At 43.2% G+C, this 10892-nt stretch overlaps 1 protein-coding gene across 1 annotated transcript in view; it reads right to left on the bottom strand.

Moving 5' to 3' along the window:
• Nucleotides 1-10011, bottom strand: part of top1b (DNA topoisomerase Ib) — a gene marked incomplete in the record, with an annotated part of 12855 nt that extends 2844 nt beyond the window's left edge. The window contains 18 exon segments of the mRNA XM_062390936.1: nucleotides 1-60; nucleotides 691-805; nucleotides 905-973; nucleotides 1504-1689; nucleotides 2156-2299; nucleotides 2417-2561; nucleotides 3639-3826; nucleotides 3909-4031; nucleotides 4137-4258; nucleotides 4347-4462; nucleotides 4561-4646; nucleotides 4763-4856; nucleotides 4957-5061; nucleotides 5144-5199; nucleotides 5521-5653; nucleotides 6613-6709; nucleotides 9585-9609; nucleotides 9901-10011. Of these exon segments, the coding sequence (XP_062246920.1) occupies nucleotides 1-60; nucleotides 691-805; nucleotides 905-973; nucleotides 1504-1689; nucleotides 2156-2299; nucleotides 2417-2561; nucleotides 3639-3826; nucleotides 3909-4031; nucleotides 4137-4258; nucleotides 4347-4462; nucleotides 4561-4646; nucleotides 4763-4856; nucleotides 4957-5061; nucleotides 5144-5199; nucleotides 5521-5653; nucleotides 6613-6709; nucleotides 9585-9609; nucleotides 9901-9933 (1897 nt within the window).
• Between the last annotated feature and the right edge of the window lie 881 nt (nucleotides 10012-10892).

The following is a 10892-nucleotide window of genomic DNA, read 5'->3' as shown; positions in this document are numbered from 1 at the left end:
TGGCCACCGCCCGGTTGGCTCGATTGTAGGACAGGATCTTGGCCGGGATGCTGTCATCAGCTGGAGGCCCAACAATAACACAGCAAGGTGGAAGAGGTTTCAAATGACTGGAATTTGAAATCACTGACCCAAATACTGCTGCTTATGCATTTAAAAGCACATTACATTTTATTCATGTACGGTAAATAAGAAGTGAAGTATATTTGTAACTGGAAAATCTATGATTTATTTATTTTGTGTTGCATAAAGTATGAATAACATTGATATATTTTTGACCCCGTCAGTCATTTTTAGTTGTACAAGACTTTAAATGTTCGGTGTTGAGTTTTTTTATTAAGTGGAGCCAGCAGGTTTATTTGCATTTTTCTTTACTATCTGTGTTGCATCTATAATGTAAACATGTTTCACTGAAGAGACGGATCACTCATAAATCTAAAATTTGATGTTGTGTGATGAATGATTGTCATGTTGATAAACAATGCGGCTGTTATGCTAAGTTTAGTTTCCATTTATGCATTTCAGGAACATTTACAGACCAATTATTGTCTTTCAGTCTCCAACTGACATTATGTCCAGTCTAAACCTATAATCATTTTAGTCATAAGAACAATAAGAAATCGAATCCATCTCATGAAACATCCTAATCATGAATTCCCTTTTTTTGAACTGACTGAAACTGCTTTCACTCACAGCAGGAAAGTTCCTTGAGCTGCTGTTGCAGGGTGATGGAGGCGTTGTAGGTACGAAACACCTTTGCAGTCAGTCCATCCATCAGCTCCTGCAGGTGTTTATTCAGAATAGACGTCTGTATGACAGGGGGGGGGGGGGGGGACACAAAAGATTATGATTACAATTCCCCTTTAGAGTGAGGCCCTCGAGGAAGATATTCACACGGGGTTCTTACATTCAGTCTGTCGAAGAGGTCGTCTTCCTGCTGCTTGTTCTCCAGAAACAACTGAAGGTTTTTAAAAACCTGTGAGGAAACCAGCAATTATTTACAGAGCATGAAAAACACTCCTAAATGAGCTGTGTACGTGTATGCAGTGTCTCCTTTCTGCCAGACGAGGGTGCTACATCAATTCGAAGGAGTCGGTGGTTAATTGAGTGGTGGGTATTTTTTGTATAGACATCGTAATGCGAGTAGGGATGCACAGAGGAAGTGTACACAAAACACTATTGCAAAGGTTTGTGGACGAATTTGACGTGACAATAGCACATTTCTAGTGTGTGTGTATGTGTGTGTGTGTGCGTACACTTCAGTAATAGCAGGAAACAGACCACCCTCTGAGGCCCAGCATGAGGAAAGCGTTTAGTGTCTGATCACCTGTGTGTGCGATCATCCCTTTCAGCAAAGTGACTCCTTATCTCATTAACCCTAACTTCACACCACTGTCACATGCACCACCCTCATAAAACCAGTGTTGTCCTCTTTCTCCTTCCACTCCTGTCTTTAAAGACTCTCCCTCCATTTTCCCCCTGAGTCCCTTGTGTCTTGTGTCTTACCCTCTTCTCCACAGGGATCTTGTTGTAGTACCGGATGGAGTCTTTACCCAAGAAGTCAAACTCCACCACGTACTCCTGCTCGTCCAGTTTGGGGTAGAGTTTGATGTGCTCCACCCGCAGCGAGCAGCAGCCAACGGTGTCCGCAGTCTCCCCTTCCTCCTTTTCATTTCCAGCCCTCAGTGCCAGCTACAAGGGAAATGCCATACATTTGTGATCTTTATCAAGATTTGGGTGTGAAACAGCTTCTCAAGATTTGTTCCATAACGATTCGAGTGAGATGAAAGAAAAACATTCAGTTCCAAAGTCAATTCCTACAGGTCAGTCAGCACCCACTTCTTGTTCTGCTACTATCTCTGCCAAGGAGGTGACGTTTTCCCCTCTGCCCATTTGTTTGTGAGCAGGATTATGAAAACCCTACCGAGCAGATTCCTGTGAAACTTGTGGATCGACACAGGCAGAGAAATAACTAATTAAAGGAGGAGATCCGGGAATTTTTCTTGTCTTCCTTTAAAACTGGAGATCGGAATGTTTTTAGCATTTTGCATTTTCCCAAATTTCTCAGGGACTGTTGGCCTTGGTTCAGGCAGGTGCTCACCCAGTGCCATTAGTATTAGTAGTTTTCATCATTACAGTTCTACATTGTTTAACTCACTTTGTCTATGAAGTAGAGCGCCACAGCTCTCTGCCTGATCCTCATCTCTTTGGATTTCCAGTCATCTCTGTATTGTGTCCGGATGCGATCCACACACTTCTTCAACCGCCGGGCCGTCTCGTACTTCTGCCAGTCCTTCTCCCCCTGCACACACACACACAAACACACACAGCTAATTATTGTTTTGGGTGAAAAGTAGCAGAAATAAATACATACTCATATCAGCAATAAGACAAAACTGAGGCAGGAGACCACGGCTACCTTGATCCTGGAGCTGGGATTCAACATGATGTACTTGATGGAGCCCTGGATGTTCTCCGTCCAAGAAGCCAGCCAGGTCACCTTGTTGTCATGGCGAACCTCCTTCCATTTTGTCCCCGCAGGAGGTTTGGGATGCCTGGAGTCCCTGTAGAGAGGGAGGTGGATGCAAATGGATGAGTAACCTGTCAGTTCCCCCCCCACACACACACACACTATGTTTAGCACTAAGTTTGAAGCATTTCTTCAGATGCATGAAGCTGCGTTTCCACCTCTGAGTTTATTACGCACTCATTGGTGCAGTAAATTAAAACTATGAAAGGTAAATGGACTGGATTAATATCACGCTTTTCCAGTCTCATCAACCTCTCACCTACTCACAAGTATTTTACAGTACAAGGCCCATTCATTGTTACATTCAAACAGCGGACTGGAAAGACCCAGGGATCGAACCACCGAGCTTCTGGTTAGTGAAAAACCCTCTTGAAAAATATTTAATGAGCAAATTCTCCTAAAATGAATTTAAATTTAAATATATTCTATAGAAGTGTATTAGATTAAGATTCATTTAATATTATTAACACTGCAGCTATGAGACAATGAGAAATCTTACTGTAAGGCGAACCCCATTGTGACCAGTGTGTGGGGATCAACATGTCCTCCCTGAGCAGAGTAATTGTTTGCACACACACGCAGCAGGACAGGAAGACCACCTCTGACACAGTCCCGGCATGTGCGCGAGTGTGTGTCTGCGATACATCTGCCACACTGAGCTGCTCATGCCACGTGCAGCACGTACATTCTACCGCTGGCCTCCCTGTGATTGGGTCAAATTAGCCTATCCACAAACTGTTCTCACACACACACTGCCCTGGAGGCACGGGAGCGCAGAGATAAAGAAGAAAATGATTCCCTCTGTGAGTAAAAAAATGCAACAATTACAACATAACAGAGGATGGAAGGAAAGATAAAGGGATAGAGGAAAAAAGAGGCTGAACTAGGGAAGATAGGTGAGTCTGAATGTGACCTTTTGAAAGAACAACATCCACATCGTGTTTGCCCTTAAGGTGTCCCACGACATTCTTTTCTTATTATCCCACATAATGGCAGTTTGGCTCCAGTTCCCCCCGAGACCCAGAAAGGATCAGCGGTATGCATAATAGATAGATGGATGAATATTCATGGGAGTGAGGCAGGTGATAACGGCCGTGATGAGATTACCCACTTGCTACAGTTAATGATGATGTCTTGGGGCCGGATGCGGCGCTTCAGCATGCCCATCTTCGGGTGGTCGCCTCGCCCCCGGAAGAGGCCCGGCGGCTCGATGCGGAAGTTGCCGATCCTCTCCTTGTGTTTGTCCATGACGCAGAAGCCGTACTCCTGGAGCAGCCTCTCGTTCTCCTCTTTGTTTTTCTGCGTGTAAACAGGAAAGCACAATTAGAGGTTTCATGATGCTTTCAGGAGCCGGGTCGAGTCGGCGGGAACGCTCGTCTACCTGCTTCTCTTCTTTGGACATCTGTTTCCGGGCTTCTGATTGGGCCTTGAAGTACTCGCTCATCTCACTGAAGTTGCACTTGTTCAGGTCGGTGATCTTTGACTTCTCCTCTGGTGTCATTTCCTACAATGACAGGGAACATGTCTGAAACCCAATTTAAATACTTGACCCGCAGATCATCGTGGTTCAAACTGACACGCTTGAATGTGTCTTGTCTCGTGTCCTCACCTTCCTCCAGTCCTTGAAGAAGTTCTTCCTGAAGATGTCCTTAGTTGTGTACTCGTGCTCCAGCATCTTAGAGAAGAATGTAGCCACCTCCTCAGCAGGAGCACTAAGTTTCATAGGCTTACCTACAAATATTTAAAATACAATACAATAGTGATGAGCAAAGATAATTAAAAATATATCAGAATTTAGGTTGTACACACACAGACTCACCATCATAGTAAAACTTGACTTTGCCGGGCAGGGGCTCGTACGGGGGGGCGAACACTGGACCTTGATGTTCAAGGAAGCGCCATTTGGAGCCGTCGGTGTATCTCTCCTCCTCCCACCTAATCAAAGAAGCAACAAATACAAACCTCTCACACGGATCTTGGTTTGATTTCCCAAAGCATTAAATGAATATTTTCCCCTTCAAAATTGATCTCACCATTTCCACTTCTCCTCTTCCTCTTTTTTGGTTTTCTTTCCATCTGCTCCCTTTCTGTCTTTTGTCTTCTTTTTGGGCTTGATGTCCTGAACCAATGGGAGAGAAGAGAGTCAACCTTAACAACATCAGCAGCTGGCGTTCCAGCAGGAGAACACAACAACGTATTGATCAAATATAAAGGGGGGGGCGGAACTAAACAAACCTCATCCTCCTCATCTTCCTCATCGTACTCATGTTTCCTCTTCTTTGCCTTTTTGTCGTGTTCTGTCTTTACTTTTTTGGGCTTGTATTCAAATCTGCAAACAGTCGGATGATAACCAAATTGTGTTTCAGAACCCAGAGTAATAAATCAAATCTTAAGTACGGTGATTCGGGGCGACTATGAACGATACCCACTCTTCATCGTCGTACTCTCGTTTGAAGGACTTGTTGTTTTCGGGGGAAGGGTAGAAGCCGTTGTCTTCCTCGGGCTCGCTCTTAATGACAGCCGGGCTCGTGTTTCTAAAGTCACACATTCGACACATTGAGCTGCTTCAAAATGACGTTTGTTTCACATCAGAACCGCCACAGTGATGCTGTTTACCTCACATATCCGTTCTCTTTCTCCTTTTTAGGCTTGTCTGCGTGGGACGATTTGATCTGTGGGAGAAGGAGAACGGTTTATTGGATTTCCTCGTCCGCTGACGCTCAAAATGCACCTGAGCAACGTTTAATCCGTCTGAACTTTAACTCATATTCGGAGTTGATGGACGGCTGAAGTATCCATTGTTAGTTTTATGGTTGGTTTTCTCATGAGATCGATTTCTGCAAGACTTTGGAATACATCAATAAACACAGGAGTTGAATCTCAACCACTAAATCATTGTGATTATAATAAAATAAATATTTATTCTCGATGTAACAGAATATTCCTTTAGAAATAGTGATACTTCCACTAGGGGCCTGACTGACTGAACGAACCTTCTCTTCTCTCCTCCTCTCTTTGTCCTTGTCTTTCTCTTTATGCTTCTCCCTGTGCTTGTCTGCGCTGCCGTCGCCGTGCTTCAGCTTCTCCTTGTCTCTGTGTTTCTTCTCGGCGTGCTCCTTGTGTTCGCTGGGAGGCAGAAGCCGCAGAGGTCGGAGGTCAGGTGCAAGAGGTCAGACGTGGTCCGGATAGGAAGGACACGGAAAAAAAGGACGTTATTGACGGTGCGGCAACCACCAGTGATAGAAAACTGGAACGTTTTTTCACACAAACACTGACGGAGCCGTGGACGGCTGCCAGCAGGACGGGGCCAACGTCGTGACTCCGCGGATATACCGCAGGCCGCAAATATTTCAACAACACAAAAGAAGAAACCAAACCAGTGGCCACAGTGTTTCAAATTGCTAATGCACTACAGATGTCGTTCATAAGAAGCTGATTTCAGGGAGTCTGTGTGATGTATGTTTGCTGATTTAACATGACAGGGCTCTGTAAGCTGCTTTCAGACATGCACTGAACTCTGGATAGTCCCCAGGTGTTATCCAGAGGGCCTGAACGGGAGATGTAAAAACTCTGGAGAATGTCACAACGAACCCAAGTGGGAACACAGCAGGATACCGACCGGGGGATTCACCAGGACTGAAAAACTAAAATAATACAAATATCTCAGGATTACAAAAGAGGTGCCAAACACGTAGAAGACACTGAAGAAGATGTCAACTTGGAAAGACAAGGAGATTAAAGAGCTTTTGACACTAAGGGCCGATGCTAGTATTGTCCTGACATAAACCAAAACATCCGAATCATGTCCGGACGTTTCCGAAGTCCATGTCTGAGAACAGTTTCAGTTTCAATGTAGCAGAACTCGCTGTGATTCTTTGACGTCCGATGGAAGCTTGAGTTTCTATGTTTCATCCTGACTGTATAAAATATTCAGGAAAAACAAGGGACAATTCAAAGAATTCCCCACTGGTAAAAAATCCTTTCTGGGGATTTAGGACACTTCAGAAAATCGATTCAGGCTGAAGACACCTGCATTGGTCAGGTCATCTACCCGGAGTAGAGTCATGTCAATGTAAACCTCCTACCTGTTGCTGTGCTTGATCTTCTCCCGCTCCTTGTCTTTCTTGTGATCTTTGTGTCTGTGCTCCTTGTCTTTGTGTTTGTCTTTGTGTTTGTGAGAGTCTACGATACAAAGGGGAGATTAGCTTGTTCAGCATAAAAACAAAAACAAATGAAAGAATATCTTTGCACAGTTTTCTAAATCTCTTCTACATTTATTGCCTACACTCAAAGGTTTAACTGAAATAGAACGCACTACATTTCTTCTATATTATCAATGCTACTGATGAATGAACATCAGCGCCCAGCATCACATGCAACACACACAGATTATAAGACAATGGGCCCCTGGGCACCGACTCAGAGAGAAGGTCTCCTACACGAGTAAAACACCCAGACTGAAAGTTTGAAGTCATTTGTAATTACTTTGTGTCTCCTTGTAGTTATTATTCATCTCTTTGTACTATGTGTCCCTTTGTCATCATATATTGTGTAGTTTGGTCATTTTGCGTCTCTATCAGTGACGTTTTGCAGGTGAACCATATTCTCAGGTGCCACAGCTTGTGGCACCTGAGTGATGGTCTTTGCCTCATTAAGGAAAAAGGAACTTGATGCTGATGGTTGATAGTTGATAGTAACACAAAAGTTATACATAAGCACGGGGACCAAATATTAGTTACAAGCCAATCTTCAATGAGGGTCAAACATAGTTTTATAGGTGCTGTGGCCATTCAGGCATGATCATTAACATATCATTTAGGTATTTTTTAAGTATACGATTTCATTTTTTGTTTTGGGATTACAATTCAAATGCAGGTGTCATTTTTCAAACGAGTGAGTGGGTCTGGGCTTGAGCTGCGTATTATCTCAGATATTTATTAAATAGATAACAGTGAAGTGATGTTGTTAATATTGTCATCGCTATTTCCATAAGACGTGTACATATTGTTACTCACAGTAGATGTTATGAGGAATAATGTAAAATATTTGATGCTAACAATAAAAGGATTTTGTTGGGCTGCTATTTGCCCACTTCGGCTTTGCTCTTTGCTATTCACTGTAATAGTCCAACTGTACAGTCACAATATTCATCTCATCTCTAATACTAATCATAAAAGAGCCTTTTTTCAGCTGTTATACAACGTTTGATGTATTTTTAATAGAAAGATGATGATATAATACTTGAGAGAGATAATCGCTCTCTTGCTCTACGTGCAGCTCCTCAAATACTTGCACTGCTGCTGCTGCTGTTTCACTCGAGTGTTGATATTAAAAATATTTCCTGCTGAGTGAAATCGCTGGTGAGGGAGACCCCGGTTTGGCTTGATCATCACCTTGTGGCACCCTGTTGTCATGGCAGTTTAATAAAGGTGTTACCTGCTATTGTCATGTGAGAAACACTAACACACATCCTGCTAATGAAACCCACACGTTGATTTCAAACAGAAAATGTAAGTGAATCTCAATGTTGCAGGAGTAATGTTAAAATGAAGCATGTTATTTGAGCTTCTCCTCATTGGCTTCCATTACATTTTTGAATTGATTTGAAATTGTAAAAACATTTTACGGTAACTTTTAAGACCAATTCCAGACTTGCACTTAAGGACATTTCAGATCTTTTGACAGCATATGTGCCCGGCCCTAACCTGAGCTCCTCAGCAAAGGTCCTGCTCGCCCTGAGGGGACTGGACCTCCTCTGCCAGGGCTCCCACTCTTTGGAACAACCTGAGGAGATCCGTCCGGCTAACTCCTTATCAATCAATCAAATTTGATCTGCATAGCCCATATTCATAACTATCCATTTGTCTCAACAAGGTTTAAAATCTTCTGCCTTTAACCTTGAAGCAAGATTGAGGAGAAACCCCCAAAAAGCCCTATTAACAGGGGTTAAACCAGAGACACATGTGAGGGATCCTCTGCAGGACGGACAGAAGTACAATGGATGTATCAATGTTTTAAGTAGTTAAGCAAAAGAAAATGTCCGACAGAGATGAAGGGAGCACTAGTGGCAGATGTAACGATCGTATAATAGTAGCTTTTGTGAGTAGGTATATTGTATATTATCCAAGCAATTTAGTTGTTATCCACTTGTCACATTTTACAGGTGTGTGTTCTCCTAGTCCTGATCTTACTTTAATCATTTGATGTTTTATTTTATCTGGTTTTCACTCTTTTTCGTTTCTGTATCTGTGCTCTCTTGTTCTATTATCTTCAAATTGCTTTAACATTGTATTTAACTGTTTGTTTTTACAACTATTTCCCCATGTTTGCCTTCAGTTTTTTCATGTACAACTTATAAATCCTCATGCAACAGTATTTTGAAAGGTTCTATTTAAGTAAAGTGTATTATTATTAACATTGTTATTCATGCATTTGTCTGCGTGGACAGATTTTTTAATTTCTGCAATAATACAGACAATAATATAGCTCAGGGCATTGTGGTTGTTAATCGTGTGCAACTTTCTTCTCTGTAACTCTAGAGTTTTAAAGTGTGAGGATTCCCTGTTGGACGGATCATGGATGTCTCCCGCACAGATGTGGAGGCAGATGTGGGTGAGATGCGGGCGGGGACGAGGCGGTGAGCTCGCCCAGCTCTCGCCTCCATATCGCGGCAGACAGTCGGCGCGCTGGTCGGCGCCCTGGCTGCTTCACCACAGAAAAAGAAAATGGCGCAGAGACTAAGTCCTCAGCCCCAATTTGGCCACTTTCGGCTCCAAAATTCACCGCATCTGCACGCACGCACCGCCCGGCTGAAGCGTGCAGAATGACCACGACGCCGGGCCTGTCCGGATCAGCCCCCCGCGTGAAACATGCGGGGGTCGCAGGTGCACGTTTCAGACCCCCTTTTTGAACAATAGCCGCAAGAGAGTGGAGGAGAAGGGACTTAGTCTCTGGGACGCCATTTCTGTCCTTTTCTGCAAAACTATCAGCAGACACATCACGATTGCGACTGGAAATACTAATCGGTGAGAATAGAAACCCTCATCAGGGCACCTACCGCTTCCTTTGGCTCCGGAATTCACCTGCAAAGTGAGAGAAAGGTGGTTTTTAATGTTTCAATTTGGCAAATGCCGGTAGCTCTGGGGTTATTCAAGTTTCAATAGGCACGGGCATGTCACAGAGGGATGCGTTTGTTTTTGCTGCTGTAAAACGCACATGATCTCAAAGTTTCCCCTGGAATAACAAAGATTAAAATGTAACTTGTGACGATCTGAGCCATTATTCCATCAAGATGGTTGATACTTGACAGTTGTGTTATGCTGAGGTATTCATGCAAACTGCTGCAGAGGAAAACACATATATTATAGACGTACCTGCGAGCCTCCGTGTCCGTGATCCCCGCTCATGGTGGTGTGTTGTAGGTGAGGCAGGTGGACGTACCACAGCGGACACGCAGACAGACAGCTGCTCGGGATGTCAGGGTATCGAACCTCACTGTCACTACGGAATGGAGTCCCGATGTTCACCCAGTGCGCATGTCCGCAGGCTCACGGGCAACACGCACGGTCCCATCAGGAACCAGCATCCACCAGGATCAGCCATCAAACCAGTGAGGACACATTCATCTCCTTGGAATTCATCCCTTTGTTATGTTGGTTCCTCAAGGGGCGATGCACGAGAAGATAAAAACGTGGGGCCCTTGTGAGGCATGTTTTATTTCTAAAGTACATTTCATCAAGACAAATAAAACAAAATGTTCAAGCAAAATAAACACAAAGGAGGAGAGTGAAAGAGGTAAAAGGAATTAAACAGTAACATCTATATACAAACGTTAATGAGTTGTAAGAGAATTTTAAAAAACAAATACAGTAGATGGAATTTTTTTAGAATAAGAAAATAACGTTGGTGATATGACCTTGTAAATTGTGGGCCCCCAGTTCACCTCGTCAATTCCAGTGCTTTTAAACTGTTGGTAAATATTTTAGTCAGTTATTTACTACACATTTACCACATTGAATTAAATGTTAATTGAATCAAATTTAAGTTACATGTCTATCTTCCCACAAGTGAAGCCAAATTGTCATGATCACCCCCTGGTGGCTGGTTGCAGTATACACCACAAACCCTCTCCTCCTTCATGTTAAAGTCAATTTGCACTTGTGAGTTTTTCTCAAAAATGTGTTGCTTTGAGGTCTGGGGAACCCTTGAAGGGTTTACTAATTATTAGGCCAATTATTTTACTTTGTTTATTAATGCACGATTTGGTTAACATTTTAGAAAATAGTAAATAAAAGGCTAATCACGTTTTTTAAGATCTAAAAGACAAAGAAAACATTCACCCTTAAAGAGCAGCAACTGTTTGGGC

Source organism: Platichthys flesus, chromosome 7 (genome assembly GCF_949316205.1).
Source record: "Platichthys flesus chromosome 7, fPlaFle2.1, whole genome shotgun sequence".
Classification (NCBI taxonomy): domain Eukaryota; kingdom Metazoa; phylum Chordata; class Actinopteri; order Pleuronectiformes; family Pleuronectidae; genus Platichthys; species Platichthys flesus.
The sequence above is the reverse complement of the archived record's forward strand: the minus strand, read 5'-3'. Positions and strand labels throughout refer to the sequence as shown.